Source organism: Anastrepha ludens, chromosome 3, assembly GCF_028408465.1.
Source record: "Anastrepha ludens isolate Willacy chromosome 3, idAnaLude1.1, whole genome shotgun sequence".
Classification (NCBI taxonomy): domain Eukaryota; kingdom Metazoa; phylum Arthropoda; class Insecta; order Diptera; family Tephritidae; genus Anastrepha; species Anastrepha ludens.
Genome location: NC_071499.1, coordinates 33,235,401 through 33,259,294, shown reverse-complemented (window position 1 = coordinate 33,259,294; position 23,894 = coordinate 33,235,401). Strand labels below are relative to the sequence as shown.

Sequence of the window (23,894 nt, the reverse complement as noted above, 5' to 3'; positions counted from 1 at the left end):
GTACGTGGAGTCTTTAGCCTATGATGATAACCAGGCTACAATTGACGCCTCCGACTTGGGTGGTTATTGATTGTGACCAAAGATATAAAGAAATAGAAATAGAGTAAAAGGAGGATCGCACTTCGATCTTGTGTGTCCCCTGCTCATAACAATACCTCTCGAAACCCTCAGTTCCCTCAAGAAGCTTAGCATGGAGCTGAGTTGACCTGAGCATACTCGTATGTGCCTTCCTTCTGGCCATACCCAGCCGAGATGTCGACAACTTTTTCTCGCTATAGCATTGCATTCAATAGGTGTTTCCCCCTGCGCAAAAAAATCTTAAGAAGTCCAGTTCCATGACATTTTTAAAAATTCACGTCCGCCATTCTGAATCTGCTATTTTGGATTTTATTGAAACTGACTTAAAATTTATTATTATATTAATATGTATCGCGGAAACAAATAGGTGGTATCTGACTACTAATTGCGGGGTCTCCAAAACGCTCTGGCCAAAACTGAATCCTAAAAAGGCAAAATGTCTGCTTAGATTCACCAGATCAACTACCAGTGTGTAGGTGTTATAACAGGACACTGCACTATTGGCACCCTAGCCAGTAGAATGGGTGTACCTCACAATGACTGCTGCGAGAGTTGTGGAGATGAAGAAGAAATTTAACTGGTACAACACCTGCTCTGTGAATGTTCTATACTTCAAAGAAGTCGTGCCAAATATCTTGGCGATTATTTGTTTGAAGACCTGGAAGGACTAGTTAGTTACCTTCTTAAAAAGATGTAAATGGTTTAATCAACTTAGTCAGAGGATGGAAAGCAAATGCAGATATCAACATGGGCCTTAGGGCTACCGAGTGTGTTATTGTAGACAAGCCACCTGGCTAACCTAACCTAATCTATGGGAGAGGTGTCCGTTTAAGAGAAAAAAATTCTTAAGGATTTGTGGTTGTTCTAAAAAATTGTCCGCTTATGGGAGGTGTCCGTTAGGAGAGTGGGTGTTTGGCCGCGTACCAAACCATGCGGCTACTAAAATTTAATGGGGTATAAATCTGTATACCCAGAAGTTATATAAATACTCTGATTCGAATGTGTAAAGTTTTAATAGTAATTTTTGGAAATTTCTTAATTTTTTTTACAAAGTTTGGAACATTTTTTATTAGACTCTAGTTATAGAATAGACTATATTTTTCTAAAAAATTTAAGGAAAAAATATCGCATGATAAATATTGCAAATATTGTAAAAATATAAGAGTAAAAGTGACTTGATTATGTGAGCAAAATTCCGTTACCGGAACAACCCGGATTTATATCCGGCCAAGGACTTCATGTCACATAAGCATCAGTCCTCATAGCGGCTATGGCGGCCGCCGTACGATTTGTAATTAACGGCCTCAAAAACCTTAAATGGATCTGCCATTTTGAATTTTTACTGACTCCATATTAGAAATCTTGCATTTTGACTACCTCACTTTGAAATGGTAACTCTCCAATTTGCATGGCTGGAGTAAAATACGTTTTTTTTTGTTGGAAGAACCACTTCGTAGGCCAGAATACACCAAAGCATCGAAATTGGTTAAAGATAAGTAGGGGCAGGATTAGGAATTCCTTCATAGTGTAAGTATACTCTCCCAGTAAGGACGTAGCCTTTCGGTGCCAACAGCGGCAGCAGTAGTAGAAGCAGAAAGATAGGATAGGATAGAAATTAGTTTGGTAACATAGCCAGTCAGATTATTATTTACGTTACGTACTTAATCCAGCTAAGTCATAATTCGACAGTTTTGAAAATAAAGGAAGAAGGAAAAAGAGAGAAAAGAGAAAACCTTATAAACTATATTATATTTCCTTTACTAGTCTCCATACACCCACAAGAGCGGAACCTGAACGCAGGAACCTGTTATGTCAATAGACATAAATGCGGCCTTGAATGAAATGCCTTGAAGAAATGCTAACGCGGTTCCAGGGTGGAAATCAGCAGAGGATAATGTTTCTGACATTTTCATTTCAACCTCTTGACTAAAAGAAAACGCCTTTCTTTGCCTGTGGGCCTTTGATACCAGCTTACATCTCGTAGTCTAAGCTATTCGCTTGACGGTATGTTGTCTCTAGCAAGGAAAGGAAAACCTCCTATAAGTTTCGAGGCCGCACTGCATCCATTTGTTGGTCCTCAGATACATGCCCCATATGAGTAGAATGCGTTTGCGCACTCCTAATCGGTTTAATCTCTCTATGCACTCAAGGACTGACGAGGACTTGACCTCATTGGATGACAAGGCTTTGGGTGCAGTCTAACTATTGCTTATAACATCAATCCGCTCGTTTTGGAAGTTTCTTCCTAAACTGGTATCTACCTACAGACGGATGGCAGCATATACTCCTGTGCCAGTGCCTTGGAATTTCCTTTCAAAAACAGACGTACTCCAGTTAGCCCTTTTGCACAGTTCAACCGTGAACCTTTTTTCAGATATTATGACCTTGGCAATATCATCTCTGGCGAATTGGGTAAGTGGGAACTGCTGGCTCAACGATTCCATATTCTTCGCTCAGATCACATTGCCTTTACCAAAATCTTTGCCTAGTCATATTAACCCTGTCGCGTAGATGGAGTCAACTGCTGTAAGCTAATAAATTACTATGTATAAGCGAAGTCAGCCTCTGTGGACCAAAAACTGGCTGCCCTATATAGACGGGATCAGCCACTGTTATGTATCAAGTAACTGTCGTAAATACACGATACCCACGCAAAAACCAAAGTATTGGCCATTCCAACTGTATGGTCACTTGAAAGGTTCCTTGAAACGACGGCCGCCGTAACCGAATGGGTTGGTGCATGATCACCATTCGAAAGTGCGCAGGTTCGAATCTCCGTGCATGAAATATCAAATGATAGAAAAAGTTGTTTCTAATAGCGGTCGCCCTTCGGCAGGTAATGTCAAATTTCCAAGTGTATTTCTGCCATAAAACACCTCTTCATAAAAAAAGAAAACCGTCTGCCGTTCGGAGTCGGCTTAAAGGTCCCTCCATTTGTGAAAAAAAATCAAGACGCACGCCACAAATAGGAGCAGGAACTCGGCCAAACACCCAAAAAGGGTGTAAACGTTTCTATACCTCCAAAAAACACCCGTTATTAAACAAAGACACACGAAAAATCAAACATTGTTTTGTACACATTTCTTTTATTTGAATAAAACCCAAAAACAAATATTTTTAAACATTAAAAAATATACCCAGTGATTAATATAATAATAGTAGTTTAATTTATATGTACGTATGTATATGGTATTAAATATGTATATATAGCATACTATTTAGTTATTGATATTCATTAATTATTGTAAACATATCCAGCATCATCTGCATTATTATTGAATAGTTTTTTGATAGTTAATAATTGTTTAGTTCGCGCACCTAATCATTTCAGATAATTATCAGCACTCGGCGTACGCGTCCCCAAAAAAAAACTGCCAAGGAAGCAGAAATTGAGAGAGCTTTGAGAGGAAGTTGCAAATTTCCACTAGAAAAAAATTGTATTTGCTGACTGCAATTGAAGCAAATAAAGTGATGGGCTTTAAGGGGGAACACCACTGTGAACGCGTGAAAATTAAGTGATTTTCATGAATTTTTTTATAAGTAGGGATGATTATTTGAGGATCGGACAAATTATAATTTATTTAACATATGTTCAACTATACTGGCACAAATTTTTTTTTAAATATTACAAATTACAATTTTTATTAATATTAATGCAATGACGTCATAACAAACTGATGCAACCTGTGGCCACGATACAGCGGTGAAAAATCATCTGAAAGCAAAAAACAAAAAAAATTCTTGATCTATGCATCAATGGCTATCGTTGTACGTGGCGAATTTTTTTAATTTTTTTTTTTTTTTTTTTTAAAATGGAGCAGGTTTTAAAAATGAGTTTGTGTTTTATCCTTTTTTTTTTGTTTTCGAAAGGCTTGAAAAAATATTAATTTTTGAAAATTTTAAAAACGGCTATGTACGACTGCAACCAATACATGTACAAAAATTCCAAAAAAAAAAAAAATTAAAATCGGTTCATAAGTCTTCAAGAAATCGAAGCCAGCGTGTTCAGAAAAGTCATTTCAGAAAAACGCGTTTAAAGTTTTCATTGGCCGTTGTAACTCACCCACCTGCACTTATTGTATCGGGTATAACTTCGTCAATTTTCAAGATTTTAAGTTAACATTTTTTTACATATTTTTGAATATATCTAATATATTAAGTGCGCAACTAAGTTCTCGCTGTTTTTTGATGAAAATACAACTTTATTCTGAAAAAATGGTTACAAGTGAATCATTGAAAGTATTGCCCATCGCTGGCTACTACTTTTTCCCATCTCTCTGGTAGATCTTGTATACCGTCGCGGTAAAACTGTTCATCTCTTGAGGCTATCCACGGATCGAGCCATTTTTTGATGTCTTCATATGAATGGAACTGCTGGTCAGCTAGACCATGTGCCATCGATCGAAACAGGAGAATACGGCGGGTGAGGTAGGATTTCCCATTTCAGTGTTTCCAGGAAGGTTTTAACGGGTTTGGCAACGTGAGGCCGACTGTTGTCATGCTGTAGAATCACTTTTTCATGCCTCTCCGCGTATGGCGGCCGCTTCTCGCCCAATGCTCGGCTCAATCGCATCAATTGAAGACGATACCGATCCCCAGTGATGGTTTCGCTTGGTTTTAACAGTTCATAATAAATAACCCCAACTTGGTCCCACCATATTCGGCCGAGGCGACGACGTAGAATTGGAATTGCTGTAATGGATAAATTTTTTATCACCCGTCATGATGCGATGAAGCCGCTGGAGCAGTTGTTCACAGGCGAAAAAATTACGTTCAACATCCCTTGGTTTTAACTCATAAGGAACCCAAGTCTCCTGTTTCTGAATAATTCCCAAAGCATGCAATCGGTTGGAAATGGATTGGGGGGTAACTTCTAATACTGAAGCAAGCTCTTCTTGCATTTGACATGGATCCTCATTGAGCAATGCCTCCAATTCAGCTTCACCGTCTTCGAAGGTTTTTGGCCTTCCTTCACGCGGGCGGTCGTCAACATTAAAATCACCGTGTTTGAAACGACGGAACTAATCTCGGCACTTTGTTTCACTTAAAGCAGCATCTCCATAAACTTTTTGTAGCTCTCGAAAAGCTTCAGCAGCCGTTTTTTCGAATGAAAGAGGAAAATCAACACTTCCCGCAAATGACGATTATTCAGGACAAAATCAGACATTTTCACAAAACCAAAAGTATTTGATACCAAAACACAATCACTAATAATCAGCTTGGTTTATGACGTTTCAGTTATGTTAGAATCGTCTAGCACAAACTGTTGGCGGCATCTATTGACAAACAGCGGGAACTTAGTTGCGCACCTAATACTTTAAGAAAATGAAAACAAAACGATTTTTTCGAAAAATCACAGTGGTGTTCCGCCTTAAAAAATTTTAAGTTTGAATTTAATAAGAGAAACAAATGAAATACGCAAGAAGTAGGAAAAATTAATTTAACCAAGACTCTGCACTCACTTTTGCACAAAGAAAAACACCCAATACCCACTTTTCTAATCTACGCTATTTTACACTTTTGGTTATAAACAAGAAGTCAATCAGCTGCTCATGAAACTTGCAAGTTTTTGCTTATTTTGCACTTTGTGACCGAACAGACTTGACTAGGCATGGGAATTTCGCCGCGACTGGATAATTTTTACTGGTGAAGTACGCGAACAAACTTAATATTTGTATGCATGTGTGTGTGTAGTGTCGTATTTTATACACAATTCTGCACACTTTGCAATAGTTTTGTAAAATATTTTGTTTTCCAATTTGTTATATTCTACTAATTTGTAACATTTCATACTAAGCATTAGATTTGTTTTTGTTTTTCCAAGTTATCATTATGTAACATACACATATACTATATTAGGTGATTATCAACATCACCCCGTTAGTAGAGTATAACTAATTCAATATCATGTTTTTTCATGTCTTACAATTTTTTAGTTAAACTTTTTACAGGTATTTCTTTTTTATTTTTGTTTGTTTAATTTTAACAAAATTTCTAATTTCCACAAGGAATCTACGAAAAATATATGCATTAGATTTATAGTTGCTCAACAAAATATCGATATTATTTATTATTAGCTTAATTTAAATACATACTTTACTTGTAACATTTTTGATTAGCACCACTACACTGGTCAACAAAGATAAATATGCAATGACGCAATTTTGTGATGCAAAACTGGCATTGCATGCAAGCAACCGAAGAATTCAGAATTGAAAAATGCTGCAGACATACAATTTTCTAAATAGATATATATATAGAAGTACATAAGAATAGTTAATGAATATACTAATATATATATGTAGTATAAAAGCATATTTAGGTACGCGACTGAATGTAGAGCGCACGAGGCGCATAGAAAATTTTCCAAGTCCCAGACGAGTCGCGCTGCTTACATATCGCGTGGACTTTTGAAAAAGAAAAAGGATTCAAAACGGCTTGGCACTGTCTAACTGAATTTCTAATTTGAGTTTTAACATTTCATTTTATTTTAATATTTAAACTATTAATAAATAATATACACCTATTAATAAAGATGAGTTGTTATATGAAATATCAGAATTTATGCGTTTACAAGCAAAACTAAAAAACTCGAAGTAGTTATTCGCGCATGCGCTGTAAATCGCTTCCTACTAAATTTCAATGTCCGATATTTCATTGGAATTCACTCAAAAGTGAATTACAGAACCTGCCCGATTTCATCAAAAACCAGATATGTAGGTAAATAAACGCGGATTTAGAAAATGGTTGCCGAAAAGGTTCGATGAACAAAACAAAATGGATTTTTTTTTTCCAGAATTATCAAAAAATTTGTTTACCAAAAACAATGCAATTTACTAAAAATGCCAAAACACAAAACTGTATTTCAAATAAATAAACCCGATCATATTGTACGTTAACCCGAATTTATATTGGCTATTGAAACAAATATTTCTTTCAGAGTTATCAACGGATTTTTTTTTAACAAACATTTTTTGTAACAAACAAAATGCAATTTACTAAAATTGCCAAAAAACAAAAAAATATTTTAAGTAAATTAAATTTTAATTATTATACGTTAGCTATTGAAAAAAAATTTTTTTATCATTAATTAGTAGACATAACATAAGTGAAACTTTCAAGGCAGACAAAGACCCGAGAGAGAATGAGAGAGAGAGAGAGAGAGAGAGAGAGAGAAAGAATATATATCTTAATAAATTCACAACATTTGCAGAGAATACAAATACACAAAATTTACAAAAAACGGAGAAGGGTAGATCGGTGTAGGTAAACGCCGGACACAATCCGTGACAACAACGGTATTATTCCTTACTAGAAATTAGCAACCACAAGGAAAAACTCAGGACAAATAGCCTAAAATGTATCTAAGATATATATAAGGTATAGCTCTCTCTCTCCTTTTCCTCAACGTTATATTTTTTTTCTCTCTCGCGGAACGAAAATGTCCAAAACGTTGCATGGCCTTGAAATTTTACTCTCCATTCTCGCTCGTCCATCGACGCTTAAGAAGTTTCTCTTCAAAAAGCCAAAAACAAATATTTCCAAAAAATTAACTCGAATTGACATTGGCTATATAAACTGAACCATAAAAAAATGATTAAACTTAATTCAAGAATTATATTTTATGAATTTTCAAATTTAAAACAAATCGCGGGTTGCGAGTTTCGCCATTATGAAGCTTTTATGTTACCTAAGTAGAATAGAGTTTGAAAAGAAAAGAAAGAAACCATTTTTTTCATATTAAGAGTCAATAGGTCACGCAACTACAAAGTAGTTTATCGAATAGCATAGTAGTTTATTTCTAAATATTTATTGACTTGTCTTGCCTTTGAGACCAAGTGGAAATGATTCGAAAATAATAATTTTTTTTTAGTTATTAATGCATTAAACATTATTAAACTATTAAGTGGTTCACAAGGAGTCGTAAGTGTCGTATTGTCATGCCGTAGGTAGGCGAAATGGTTGAAGTAGTACTACTCTGACACTCGCCAAGTAGCACTAAAGCGCCGTTTTGATACCATTATGAGACCTCCAACAGGCAGATATCTACAGCCAACCAGAGAGCTGTTGATGTAAGGGAGAAGGTTGATGGGACTTAAGTTGGAGCACTACCCCAGCCTATAGAAAAAAGGAGCACTCAATCAACCCATTTTAATCTGATTGCAGCGATGGAAATAACGTGTAAATCGATGGGAAGTAGGTGCAAAACGGCATTAAGGGCAGCACTGGGACAAGAACTACAAGCTCCGTCGGTCGATATTTCGACTTCCGTCTGAAGTCAGTGTCTTCAATGTCAATTTATTGAAAATAATATTTGAAATAATGTTTAATATTTAACAACATAAAAAAAATTGCTTTGGGTCTCAGAGATAACTTTCGCTATATGTTTTTTTTTTTTTGGTTTTTTGGAAAATAAAAGAAAACTATCGATTTTCGAAGCAATCTTTAAAAACAAAAATGTTTTGGCAAGTTTTACTGTAGGTCTCTTGAAACAAAAGTTATATTTGAACACTATTTATGTATAATTCAAATTTATATATATTGCGTTTGTGAACTAAAATTGTAAACCCACTGTAAAAAAATTTGAATGAAGTAAAGTAAATCCTCGTATGAGTACCAACGTTTGGAATTACAGTGAAACCTCGATACAACTAGTTTGAAAAAAAAAAATCGATACAACGAAAAATGCTAACATTTTTTTCGTTTCATCTAAGCAGCATTTTTGCGTGGAAAATTTCGCAACAGTGACGTTTTTTCAGAGGACTCAACAAAAATATTATTATATTGAGTTCTTCGTTTCATCAAGGCTCGTCAAATCAAAGATTCAGTGTACTTCGATTTTCACTCCTAAATAACAATCCTTATAGCCTAGAAGGTGGCGCTAATCGGGATTAACGACTTAATTCAGAATTAAGGATTTAAGTACAACTAATGCGAATGTCTGAATTTGGTATCCCCGCAAAACTAATACGGCTATGCAAGATAATGTTGCTCAATATCAGTAGTGCCGTCAGAATTGGGAAGGACCTCTCCGAGCCGTTTGATACCAAACGAGGTTTCAGACAGGGTGACTCGCTGTCGTGTGACTTCTTTAACCCGATGTTGGAGAGGATCGTTTGAGCAGCAGAACTTAATCACTCAGGCACAATATTTTATAAGAGCGTACAATTGTTGGTGTATGCCGATGATACCGATATCATCTCTTAACAACCGCGCTGTTAGTTCTGCCTTCTCCAAACTTGGTAAAGAGGCAAAACGAATGGATCTGGTGGTGACCGAGAACAAAACGAAGTACCTCCTGTCTTCAAACAAACAGTCGACGCACTCGCGTATCGGCACCCATGTCACTGTTGACAGTTATAATTTCGAGGTTGTCAAAGACTTCGTTTATTTAGGAACCAGCATTAACACCGATAACAATATCAGCCTTGAAATCCAACGTAGAATCTCTCTTGCCAAAAAGTGCTACTTTGGACTAAGTAGGCAATTGAGTAATAAAGTCCTCTCTCGACGAACAAAACTAACACTCTACAAGGCTCTCATCGTGCCCGTTCTAACGTATTACGCAGAAGCTTGGACGATGACAACATCCGATGAAACGACGCTTGGAGTGTTTGAGGGAAAGATTCTGCGTAAGATTTTTGGAACTTTGCACGTTGGCAATGGCGAATATCGCAGGCGATGGAACGATGAGCTGTATGAGCTTTACGACGTCATAGACATAGCGCAGCGAATAAAGATGCAGCGGCTACGTTGGCTGGATCATGTCGTCCGAATGGATACCAACGCTCCGACTCTGAAAGTATTCGATGCGGTACCAGCTGGTGGTAGCAAAGGAAGAGGAAGGCCTCCTTTGCGTTTGAAAGATCAGGTGGAGAAAGACTTGACTTCACTTGGTGCTTCCAACTGGCGCCGGTTAGCACGAGAAAGAAACGACTGTGGCGCTTTGTTAAACTCGGCAAAAATTACGTAAGCGGTTATCGCGTCAATTAAGAAGAATGCGAATTTACAACTAGACTTAATTCTCATAATTTAAGGGATTTTTCAGAGCGGTTTGAGAAATTGATTAAGATTAGATTTTTTAAAATAAATAATTATTTCTTAGTTTCAGCGCGTTTCAGAATTGACTGCGCCGGTAATCCAGATTAACGCCCCGCCGTCTGTCTAGACTATTACATTGATTTACTGTGTAAACAGCTTTATCACGAATTTCATACGAATCATAAATCATTCCCCAAAATTGGAATACGACGTTAAAATAAATTTGGTAACTTTTTGCCACACATAAAATTGCTTTGAGAGAAACTTTAACGAATACCCAATAACAGCATTATGAGAGTCATTCCTTAACTGTAATTTTTGTGAAATGCTAGAAAATAAGGACTAAAAGTATTTATTTTATGCATGTAATTAAAATCTACACCCTATTATCACACACCTGCCCCTTAAGGAAGAAAATAAGGTTAGACTATGAATTTTTATTCAGCAGTTTCATTAAGGACTGCTGTAAAATAAGGAAATGGGGGTTGAAAATAGAAATAATGGTTTCCTAAATTAAAAAAAAAATATATATATATTTTAAACAAATCACAATACATTATCAACATTTTCATCATCATTTGCATACTAGTTTCCTTTTTTTTTGGTTTTTCTTTTTTGAATATTTTTTAACATACTTTATAAATACAATTTAAGTATATTACATAAAAATCGTGATTTAAATAATTAATGCTTTCGGAATGCTATTTGCAAAATTAAAAATTCATTTTTTAATGTCGTTTACGTATTCACTCTTCTTTCACCAACACATTCAAAAAGCGCTCACTTCAAATTACTGTTGTAATTATTCCCCTCTATATGTTTCTGTGTATGTTTGTATTCGAAGCAGCCCAACACCTGTATGAAGTCCAATTAGCCTTTTTTTCTTTTGCGGCGCAGGTTTTGACTTAAAGATTGTATTGCATTTCGGGCACACATCGCTGACATCGCAGCCATCAGGCAGGTGAGTTAAAGACGTAGGCTTTTTTTGTTACTGGACATATCGAAATGAGCGTGGTGCGGTATGAGGCGCTGCTGTGCTGGTCTTAACTCGTCTCTGCAGCGGTGTCTTCTACTCGGGTGAAGTCTAATGCCAATATGGATTTACGTTTTTGGTACTCCTCGTAGCGTACGTGAGCATAACTGTAATTTTTTATTTTATGCAAAAAATATGAAAATTCAAAAAACAAAGAGATGCTTAGATATTGTTGTAGTGTATCTTTGTTGTAATTAAAATTTATAGCATTTTGTAGACATTCAATACTTACTCGACATAGTCAAAATCAATAGTGGAATGCTCTGCCTGTATGAGCGACCAAACGGTCCAAAGCATGTGCGCGGCCAACGCGAAATGGTTCACCTGCAAGTACAGGCGTTCCACTTCGGCGTCGGTGATGTGTGAATGTTGCAGATATTCCTGCAGGTAGACGCGCAGCCAGTCAAGCTGGAATTCACGCTGCGGATAGCGTGAGAAGTCCACTTCGTCAACACCGGCGAATTCACAGAAATGATTTCCAATATCGAATGCCTGAAAGTTGTAATCGGCATACTCATAGTCAATGAAATTTACACACTGCTTCGATTCCAAGTAGACAATATTGCCCAGCAACAGATCGTTGTGGGAGAATACCACTGGGCTGTTCAGGCGTTCGAGATGCCTGTATAGCGCGTTGAACTCATCGCGTAAACGTTTTATGGGCAAGAAAGTTTCCTCAACTCTGTAATGGGGGTTTCATGTGAGTGAAGGCACAAAAAAATTTGCGCAACGCACAGAAGGGAGAAAAAACCAGAAAAAAAAGTTCAGTTTAAAAGGCACTTAAACATTTTTTAAATATTTTTTTTTTCGTTTATATGTGTATGTGTGGCATATGAGTATGCTAAATTAATGTTAATATAAATTGTATGGTATAAATTTAATGATCCTTTTTTTTAATGTGTATGTCTATTAATATTTAAAACATACGGCTAATTATAAGTAATTTATTTATTTTAAATTTTATTTTTTTCAATGCAACAAAGAATACTACTTAAAATGTTGTTTGTGTTTTTAATTTAATATATGTAAGAAAGTAAGTTAAAAACATTACTAGATTCATATGCAATCGAAAATCGAATGGTTCGAATGAGCAGACGATCGATCGAACGAGCGAGTGAGCGGGCAAGCGAGCGAAGCCGACGAACGACAAATATACGAAGAGCGACGAGTTAATTTTGCGTACGCAGGTCCACAGCACACCTAGCTTCCGGCACCTGGCACCCAGTGGGCTCAACGCCTTGAACGAGCAGTCCCACGAATGTACGAACGACCGAACGCAAGTGAAAACGAACGACGATCGACGCTTAAAGTGTTCATGCATTCAATATTTCGCTACCCAGCCAAACAGAAGGACAGCGGATGAGTTTTAGAATCGATTCGTATGACGCCGACAGAGAGATCAGAGGCGACGGACGCATGAGCACGGTAAAGCATGTGAGAGAACGAGCACAGGCAAACGTCGAATTTGACGATCGCGTGCGGCGCATTACGACACACACTTTTCGTCTCACCACATCGATGTGTGGAACTCAACAACATGCGATACCACACTCAATTACCCATACCCCGTTATGTCCAATCGAAATCATCGTCCGCATCGTTCTTTTGCCGCCACAGACGTCGCAGGCGTAGCCGTAGCTGCAGCCGAAGCCTCAACGGCCTTAGCCTTAGCCGCTTAGGCAGCCGCCGTTGCCGTCGCCGTCGCCGCCCCCATCCAAGTCCTTCATTGCTTTCTAAACATTCTTTGGGTTGGGGTGGCCTACAAAATAATGAGTTGGCATGTGACGAAATAAATTCCGTATTTCGACGTTTGAAATTACCTTTTGTGTTTTTCAGCATCACTGAAACAATCAGGTACCAAATCAAAGAAACTCTGCACTTTAGACCATAACATTGGCACGAGCGGCTTATCAGCACCAGCACCATCAGCACCACCATCCCCACTGATATCAGCTGGCATTTCTTTGATTGTTATACGACGATGCATTTCGGCTATGCGAGTTGCCACCAATCGCCAAATATTTGGTTCCAATACACTCGTCGGCTTCAGCGTTACACCAGGTATAAAATCGTAAACTAGTCCATTCTTGAATGTTGCAAATAGTGTAGGTGCGAAACCGTACGTGTGCAACAACAGTATGTTGCGTGTCTCGGCCTTACGATCGATCAGCAGGTCCGTTTTGTTACCATAGACACGTACCAATGCCACGTTGCTTTCAGTGCTCGGGCTGTTGTTGAAGCTTTTAGCTTTTGTGTTGATTTTGTTGGTATTATGGGTACCCGTTTCACACGTACTCGATGTGGTCACCTCTGAATCCACTGTGTCCGTATCGCTATTGCCCGAGTCGTTGTTGTCGTCGACCAAAGACGCTGATGCCGTGGACGTCGAGATGGGATTGTTGTTGTCATTTGAGCTGCCATTTTCAATGTCATTGCCATTGTTGTGGGTTGTTGTGGGGAGTGGAGGATTGTAGAAGCAGCCGATAAGCTTGTTTGTGATACCGTCAGTGAATTTCTAGAATTGCAAAACAGAGAGAAATTAGTATGTGAAAAATTGCTTGATTGCCGCTAACTATTCTGTGTATGTCATTTAATTGAACGCTTAATAGACGCGTGCTAAGTAGTTGACACCCCAACAACATTGGCGCAATTTCAAACCACAATAGTAAGGGAATGAGCTGTGCCCGTGTCACAAATCACTTGAGATGATAGCAATGCATGCATGGCAATCAAAATGGTTATTATGCTCGTTCGTGCATTTGCTGTGGGCGAGTGTATGCAACTAAATTGTTGGTTTAAACGAACACCCAACAAGTGGATATAGGAGAAATAAGGGATTTATTACAATGACCTTGCCCTCATAAATTGTTTTGACTTTGGCATGGCTGTTTAGTGACGGCTTGTACTCTTCCTATTGTTGTTGTACTGTCAATCCTATTACTTACTTGACTTATCTGAATCAAAAACAAATCAAAACAAATTAAATTATGCCAATTTAGTCACTTTATCACGCTACGAGTATCGCACGCAACACACGAATAAACAAACATTTTGGAATTTGTCAACATCGATCATTTAATTTTGGCATCGTTTCTGCTTGGCTCTCATTGCTGTGAACTTAATGCAATGGGTTCTTTATGCTCATAATCGGCACAGGGTGACAGCTTCAGGCTTTGTTTACCTGCTTTTTTCTCTTTAGTTTAAATCTATTGCCGGCCAAGTTCCTATTATTTCAACAAAATTGTGAGTAATAAATCGTATGGAATGTTAAGCTTAAAGTACTAATGTTAGCCGATTCCCTATTTCGTTGCACAGTTTTTCCCTTGTTACCTGACTCAGCCACATTTTTTCGCAAATGCAACAACTACTTCCGGGCATATTGTTTAAATGTATTAAGGTAGTTAGTTATACACCTTAGTTGTTGTACCGAAGTACATTGTGTCAACAACCAAAAAGTCTACGCGTTTGGAAAGCAGGTTGCGATTGACAATAATGAATGCGACGTAGTCAAGGACTTTGTCTACGTAGGATCCAGCATTTACACCAACAACAGTGTCAGCCAAGAAATCCAGCGAAAAATAACTCTTGCCAGTTGCTATTTTGGGCTGGATAGGCAATTGAAAAGCAGATCCCTCTCTCGACGCAGGAAAAAACGCTCTATCAATCGCTCATCCTCCCGGTCGCACTGTAAGACGCTGAGCCCTGGACTTTGACGAGCACCGATGGGCGGTTAATGGTCCAAAATCTATGGTCCAATTTGCGTGAATGGTGCATACCGAATAAGATGAAACCACGAGCTGTACGCCGATATCGTCGTAGTAAAGTGCATTAAAATTCAACGGCTGTGCTGGCTAGATCACACTGAGCTTCAGCAAATAATATGCTTTTTTCGAAATATACTGGTGGAACTCGCAAAAAAGAACTCTTCATCTACGTTGGAAAAACCAACTCGGCGACAATCTGACCGCTCTAGGTGCTTCTAACTGGCGTCAACGCGGAGACGATTGGCGCATATTTTGATAGCGGCTAAAACTGGCCATCGGTTCCCACTCATCTAACACCCCTCTCCCTCTGGACCCAACCTGTCGAAACCGCATGTTTCCTGGGCCTACCTTTAGATGAATTAGACGAAGACGACCGGTGATATACACTACACTGTCAGGGCTTGTATTACTGCTACAACAACAACAACTGGCCATCGGTTGTAGTTGCCAGCTAAGAAGAAGAAGAAGTTAGTTGCTTTTGCTTAAAAACAAAAAAATAATTTTTAAATTTTTCTAGAAGTAAAAGAATAGCGGTCGTCCCTCGGCAGGCAATGGCAAACCTCCGAGTGTATTTCGGCCATGAAAAAGCTCCTCATAAAAAATATCTGCCGTTCGGAGTCGGCTTGAAACTGTAGGTCCCAAGACACATCACACACACATCACAAATAGAAGGAGGAGCTCTAGTAAGGCAAAAGTAAAAGAGCAAAAAAAAGTAATGGTATTGCGATAAAGCATCCTCCACCCCTATGGGTAGCATTGTGAACGGATTTCGGTACAAGACAACAACAAATATGCTTGAACAACAACCGCCGTATTGGCCTGTTATAACTTCGGCTTCGAGAAAGGGGTGATTCAGTCAATGGACCAAAAAAAATTGCAAAAAGCGGATTCACGACGAGAACTGAAGTCTATTGGGGAAACGCTAGAAAAAGGCGTTGATTATTGGATTGGATTTGTTGGCATGATAGTAATTTTGAAAAGTGCGATTGAAGGAGAGTTAAATCACAGAAATAGTTGAAAGTATCTGCTGCTTTCATCTTAGTATCTCTAAAGTAGGTCAGCGGAAGAGGGATACCGAGAACGCAATTCAGAAGCAACTGTGGAATTGAGTTGAGTTGAACTTGAGTCAAAGCTGTGCTTTTACGTTAAACGTATATCAAGAAATAAAAAAATTCAAGGTGGCAAAATAGGCTGGAATGATGGCTACTGGTTTTTTGAGATTCAGAGGCCATCTTATTAGTCGATTGTAATGAAAAAAGTACCAAAATAGTAGAAAAGTATTAAGCTTCACTTTTGGAAAATTAAAAGATTCCATAAAGGGATAAAATATAGCAGCATATGGATAGAGGCAGGAAACTTATACAGGTTTCCGATATTCCAATCGTATACCATATATGGTGGGTTTTATGTGGCAGGTGCCAAGTCCAGCACATAAACCCCAGTTCTGGGGTGTGTATAGAAGAGAAAAGCTGTTTAAATATCGAACACCCCGCTTGCAGCCGCAGCTATTTATTGGTAAACAGGCACTGCAAATCGTGGTGTGCCATCAAGTCGAACGCGCGTCTATTCAATTCATCCCCAAATGGACGTTTACTTGCTAGTCACAGAATAAATAACCAAAGTAGAAAGTTGTAAGTTACTTGAACCAAATGGAAAAAATCGTTTCCGGCCACTCCGAGATGAATGGCAGTCAAAAAATTTTCTCACTTACATACATAGCCAACTGACCAATGATTGGACTCATACCTATGGTTCTCTGACAGTGTCTCAAGACTTCAAAGTACTGCAAGCCCACCCTTCAGAAAAATGAAGTGATAATTGAAGCACGAATAAAAATCGAAGCATACGCAAGTACATGTGTGGCCTTGTAATTACAGCAAAAAATCGATCGCTCACGACAAAAGAATATTTTCCGCTAGGTTCATGAAGTGTTTATTGCTTTACAAATAGATAAGGTTAGTGCATGGGTAAGTGCATACATTCTATATACTTTATTCATTCGGAACCGACTAATTACACTAATAAACACCTTCGAGTTTTCACTACTCTACGAGGAAATGCATAGATACTAGAAAATACGTCTTTTGTTGTCGTTGAGAAACTGGAAAGAATGAGATTGTGTGTGCGTGTGTTTGCATATGCATGGACTTCAGAATTTACATGACAAATGTACTGCAATAGGATAATTAAGTTTTTTTCATTCAAAATGAAGTATCAATAAGAGAGAAAAAGTTATTATTTAACTGTTTCAGATGCTAATTTCTGTAAAGTAATGGGGGAATAGCAATTTTAATGGTAATGGATATACTCGGACATATGGGTATGTATGTACTTACAAACACATCTGTGTTCATAAAAATAGCAACGCGGAAAATTGCAAAGTTTTGATTATACAAAATTAAGTCCAAAATTAACAAGACTGACGTCATAAAAATGTGTTTGATGGCGCCATCTTTTTAATGAGTTAGTGCGTTGGAAGTTATATCCCTAGCTAACTTCCAGTGAAAGCTTGGTGACATTGGGTTTAGTGGACGCGAAGTTATTGCGTCTTAGGTGTCAGTATGTTTGTGTCATCGGTACAAAAAAAGTTTCGAACAAAGAGCTAATATCAAATTTGGATTTAAAATCGGTAAAGCGTTTACCGAAACATTTGAATTGATGAAAAAGTGTATGGCGATGATTGTTTATCTCGTGCCAGAGTTCAGAGTGGTTTACGTGTTTCAGAGATGGTTGCGAGGCCATAAATGGCAATGAACATACGGCCCAATATCAGTAATCACCGAAAACTCCACCGAAATTGTTCGTAAATTTATAAAAAATCAACCGAAATGATCGTTGAAATTCATGGAAATGGAGTTGAATATCTCCAAATCGATTTATCTTACGAAAGGTCTGTGCACGTTTCATTTCGCACAAGTTAATTGAGTACCAAAAATTGCTCAGAATTCAACATTCGAAAGACCTAATTGAAGAGGCGAGAAAAGACAAGAACTTCCTCTACAACTGTTAAATTGTAACTGGTGATGAAACGTGGTGTTTCTAACATGAACTTGAAACTAAGCGTCCGAATGGAGGGCCCCAGGCGAGCCACCACCCAAAAAATCGCGTTTGGAGAAGTGAAAAATCAAGTCGATGCTTATTTGCTTTACGATTCCAACGGAATTGTCCGTACGAACGGGCCAAACCATCAATGCAATTTTCTATCTTAGGTTTTGAAGCGTTTCTTGCATCGAATTCGTCGAATTCGCCCTGAATACCGCGAAGGAGGAACCTGGCGCTTATTGCATGATAATGCAACATCTCATCGATCCACTCTTGTGACTGATTTTTTGACTCAAAATCGCATTTTAACCATCAATCACTCACCGTATTCGCCTGATATGGCTCCCTGTGACTTCGACCTATTCGGAAAATTGCATTTGGCCATAAACGGAAACGTTTTGCGTCAGTAGAGGCCATCCAAAAGGTGGTTGGAACTGGCATTTTACTGTGCTAAAATTCAGTGGGCTATAAAACTGCATACCAATTACTTTTTCTAAAAATTCTAAATAAAAAGTTTGAAATTTTGATGAAAATTTATTGGATTTGCTTTTAATGTAGATGAAGTGTGAAACTTAAAATTTTACTACATTTGTTGTAGTATGAACTATATTTTTATAATAAATTAAAAAAAAAAATAAATGAATAGTCAAAACTTTTAAATAGCTCGCGCTGCTGTTATTGTGAGCACAGTTGTACATTCTTATAAACAAAATACGCCCTTTGCGTGACGTTTCCTAAAGATTAAATAAACTTCAATTTAATCACAATTAAACAAATTTATAAGAAATTAACATTATCTGATGCATTTCTACGTATGAATTTGACTGGTTTTATCCGGCAACAGTAAAAAAAAAAAAAAAACTGGCATGCAGGTGGGAAGCTAAAAGGACAGATTTTCTACAATTGAGCTCTGTAAATAGTATCGCACTCTTATCAATTGTGTAATGAATGATAAAAAAATAATTTTATTATAACTCCGTGCGATAACACATAGACTACATATGTATGTATGTCCACTTAGATTATTTTACATACCAGTATACCTGTATCATTACATCGAAACATTACAAATTTGATATTAAATCCATGGGCTTGCCAGTTGGTGACCATCGCAAGAACTAGCATAGCATCTCATATATTTATTTTGTTTATTCATATATAAATTTAGTCTATGGAAATTGAAAATAGTTTCTTACAAACTATTGGCAAATAAAAAGTTTATAACTAAAGCACTAAAAATTAAAAATTACAAAAACTTAGGAAAGTATATTGAATCTGACATTTTGAATTTTTGAAACTGACACACTGACATCATTTGAGATCTTGACTTTTGACCATTTTGCCTACCTCACTTTAAAATGGCCCCACTCCAATTTTCATGGCGGATTAAAACTGATTATGCAACAACGTCTGGCGTCTTCTTCCAGATACGCTGTGCGTACCAAAGAAGCCAATGCCGCTTTAAAAGGACACAAATTTATCTGATACGGTTCTCAACACCTTTTCGCGTCCCCTTCGTGGATTGAAGTCATTGGACTATTATTTGCGTCATATTTTCATTGAGTCGGCTGAAAATAAACTTTCAGTTGAACTGTTTTTTTGGTTCTCGTATTATCTTTAGCGATTAGGTTCACTTTTGGCTCCGTAGCTTTGAGCTGAAAGAGAAATATGTTGTGTTTGGAGGAAAAGAAGCCATCAAGACAGTTTAGAGACTCATTACAGCTAATTGCAAATTCACTGTTTGCTAAAATTTTCAACATTTGCAATGCAAATTACGCCTTACTTTTTGTTTACCCTCGTCAATATTAATAGTTTAAACGATATCAGAGACGAAGGTTTATAACTCGCTAAACCTTTATTGGGGCATTTGGTGACAGAATTATCTTAATAAATTTGGCTTTCAATTGGCTTCCTACGTCATGTGAATTGAACTTGGACTACATTTTGTAGACGTCAAATAACTGATCTATGCTGACGAAACAAGTACGATTTATTAGCCAGATTAGGCTGGCTATATGTGGTAAAAACTGAACCGTCTTCAAAAGACTGAATGCCATAAACTGTGTCAGCTAATAAAGGCGAAATGTTAGCAATTTCATTAATTGTATACCAGTATAAGCATGTTTTAATTCCACTTGTAAATTGCTAATACTTGTGATAAAATCTGAAAACAAAAAAGATTTATTGCCAAGATAAGGTGAAATATTTGCAGGCTCGTATAATCTCAATGCTATCACGGAACTAAAAACAGCGCACGCGTCCTGAGGCGGATAAAGGGTGTAGACATTTTTTTTCTTTAAAATTGCAAAGCTCAATGAATTAATACTTTCAACGGTCGAATATTTTAAAAAGTGGGAAATGAAATTCAGGAAGTCTATTGAGGAATCGTGACCGTAAATAATTGGGTAACTTTGATTTTAATCCCGGATATCGAGATATTAAACTATTTCAGTGTTAATGGAGACTAAGTACATGGCCATCACCCTCGTGCATCTTTCTTAAATTCAAATTAAATTTCGAAGAGGAATTCATTATCTATTTATCAACTTATGTATGGACGCATCTGTCATTTATGAATGTTAAGTGATATTTTCCAAATGTCCCCTACGTGTACGCTTACAAATGTGAAAACTTTTGTCTGGGGATTTTGGCTGAAAAATGTATGAATTGAAGATATCGAATTTGGTTTGCGACAATAACTAAAAAAATATTCTCAACAAGAAGCAACACTAGTAGATCCTCAGACATTGAAGTCGTTGTATATTGCCTTAGTCCGAAGGGTTCTCGAATATTGTTCGTTGTAGACTGAAATAAATAGGAATGGTTCTAAATCTAATTTTCTCTGTATCTGGAGGCAATCTCTCTAAGGGCATGGTAGAATTGTTAAGCAGTTATTACCGTATTTTTCGGACAGATCCCTCTATACGCAAACTGGAGTTTGACGGTTGTAGCAGGTCAATCTTTCCAAGCACTCAGGATTGGAACCAAGTGAAAATCTGCCCCGAAGCTGGTACTACTGTTTTCACTGACGGCACTAAGATGGAATCGGAAGTCGGAGCAACAGTTTTCCCAATTTATCTATTTCCTTAAATATATACATTCAAAGGTACATATAATTGGCGCTTACACTCTTTTCGGGTGTTTGGCTGAGCTCCTCCTCCTATTTGTGTATGCGCCTTGATGTTGCTCTACAAATGGAGGAACCTACAGTTTTAAACCGACTCCGAAAGGTAGATATTTTTTATGAGGAGTTTTTTCATGACAGAAATACACTCAAAGGTTTGCCATTGCCTGCCAAGGGGCGACCGCTATTAGAAAACACTTTTTCTTCATTTTGGTGCTTTACGGAAATTCGAACCTACGTTCTCCGAATTCCGAATGGTAGTCACGCACTAACCCATTCGGCTACGGCGGCGGAGTACTACTAGTGTTTTTCAGGCCGAAGTTTTTGCGATCCTACAGGCATGCAAAACGTAGGAGCGAGGGGATACTAACATTTCCTCCGATAGTCAAGTCGTGATCAAGGCTCTGACGACACCACGATGCAGATCCAAACTGGGCAACTACTGTAAGGAGAAGATAAAATCTCTTGGGTGTGCAGGTAACATTTCTCTGTTCTAGGTTCCAGGATATAAGCACATAGAAGGAAATAAAATTGCTGATGAGCTTGCCAGGAAGGGGACTGATCTGGTCTCAGAGACCTCCTACCCGATCTTCGGCATCCCCCCGACTGTTGTTAAAGGGTAATTACACAAACATATTTCTCAGAAAAGCGCAGAACAGATGGAGCTCCATTTCTTCATGTGCTATTTCGAAAGCCCTTTGGCCACAGTACAATAGACGGAGGACTTAGAAAACCTTAGGGACTGCACGTCATTCAATTCCCAAACTCGCTGTGTTTACCGGTCATTGGATGATCGGCACACGCGCGGAAAAGCTAGGTTTAACAGTTAACGCCCATTGCAGAAGTTGTAGGAACCTTTCAGAGAGGAAGACTGTTGAGCACCATTTCACCTACCTACTTGGCTCTAAGGCGCTACTTCTGGGAATAGGCGAGACGAACGTGCACTGGTGTGTTAGTTAATGCTTTATTCGAAGCCAGTCGACTCATGCTACCGGAACGACAAGGATTTGCATCCGGCTAAGGACGTTCGTGTGAACTGTAGATAAGCACCAGGATTGCCGCATTGCGCATTTGCGATCCTACGTGTGATGAGCTGTTTTGTTTTTATACAAAACTGTTAAAATAAAGCAGTGCTTAAAAAGGAACTCGAGCTAGAAAGATCCTTTGTGTAGACGGTCACTTTAGCCGAGGGTGTTTGCGCGTAGCTACCATTCGCTTAATATCAGGTTTGATGCCAGCTGAGGAGATTAGAGATATGGACACCCTTTATACTAACACATGTACATATACATACAGGTTGCATGCAGAGCTTTCATTAAAAATTTGTTCACATGGCTATCTGCACACATTCATATGCACGAGTACATATTCGCATTTGAAAATTCAATTCAAGATAAGATATCTTTCCACGCGCTTTGCGTGATTTCGCATGACTAAATCATTTACAATCGTAGTAATTAGGTTTATATATCTGCAGATATACTTATATAGTACAGGGACGAATCGCATAAGCAGACCAAAGAAAAAAAAAACTATTAAAACAAATAGGCATTCACACAGAGAGGGTCTCGTTGCTGAATCTACTCAATTAGGTTGTTCTTAGAATGTATACCTTTTCCAATAGCTAAAAATATATACGGTACTAGTTTTTAAAATAATATAGTTTACACTATATTAAACAAATTTTTTTTAATGAAGTTAAGTTGAAGTTAAATGTTTCCTGTTAGCGAAAGAATCGTCACGGTGCGAGCAGAGGAAAATCTGCTGGTGTCATCCGGGGTTAATAGAGCGGTGTGCTGTCTCCATTGCTCTGGTGTATGGTGATCGATCCTTTACTCACCACCTTAAACGATGCGGGAGTCTATGCACAAGCATATGCGGACGACGTTGCCTGTTTGGTAACAGACCCTTCGCTTATGAACATCTGTAGGAAAGTGTAGAAAACTCTGGATATGATTGACACATGGTGCTGTGCGAATGGACTATCGGCAAACCCTACCAAGACTGTTATTGTCCTCTTCTTTCAGAAGGAAGAAGCGTGATGGACTCGTTCTGCCTAAGCTGAAATAAGTCACAATCCAGCTATCCAAAGAAATCAAACATCTTGGAGTAATCCTCAATAGTAAAACTCCTTTGGAAGTCACACGTTGAAACAAAGACATCCAAAGCACTTCTTTGGGAAAACGTGGGGTCTTTCTCCTAGCAAGGTCCTATGGATCTACACGGCTATGATTAGACCTATTATCACCTATGCATCACTGGTATGGAAGAGTACACTCTCTCTTGTGGGAGTCAGAAGGACTTTATCGAGACTCCAAATACTGTGTTGCACCAGAGATTTTCCGACCATTTCAGGGCCGAAATTAGATGTTTTCAACTGTGACCAAACTCAGAAAATGAGCCCGCCAAACTCTGTTCTATCATTTTCACGGATGGCTCCAGGACCGAACACGGTTCCGGGTCTGGTGTCTACGTGGAATCAAGCGGGACTAAACTCTTGGAATGCACGCATGTGTGCATAATTTGTGTTTAGTAAAAAAGTTATTAAAAAAAGTTGGATGATTAATTTTAAGCCACCTTGTACATCTGATTATTTAAATAATTTGCAAATGTGTAGATATTTATAAAATAATGATTTCTTCCAGACATTGAGAAAGTGTTTTTGAGTATTCATATTTTATTTAATGTAAAGTTTATAATAAGCAATAAATTATGTCAGAAGACCGTGCAATTTATACCGAGATTGCCATCCCTAGCGAATTCATATGTACTTATCTATACATACATAGAACCATGCCCGTGCCCACATATT

The 23,894-nt window shown here is 37.9% G+C and overlaps 1 protein-coding gene across 2 annotated transcripts in view; it reads right to left on the bottom strand.

The window, feature by feature from the left end:
* Positions 1–3,701: 3,701 nt before the first annotated feature.
* LOC128857368 (ethanolamine kinase) overlaps positions 3,702–23,894 on the bottom strand; it is a 47,502-nt gene continuing 27,309 nt past the window's right edge. For both annotated transcript variants that reach the window (XM_054093101.1, XM_054093102.1), the window contains exons 3-5: positions 12,973–13,667; positions 11,385–11,834; positions 3,702–11,259 (exon numbers count right to left, since the gene is read on the bottom strand). In XM_054093101.1, coding sequence (XP_053949076.1) covers positions 11,163–11,259; positions 11,385–11,834; positions 12,973–13,667 — 1,242 coding nt within the window. In that variant the 3' untranslated portion in view covers positions 3,702–11,162. The remainder of the gene's footprint in view (positions 11,260–11,384; positions 11,835–12,972; positions 13,668–23,894) is intronic.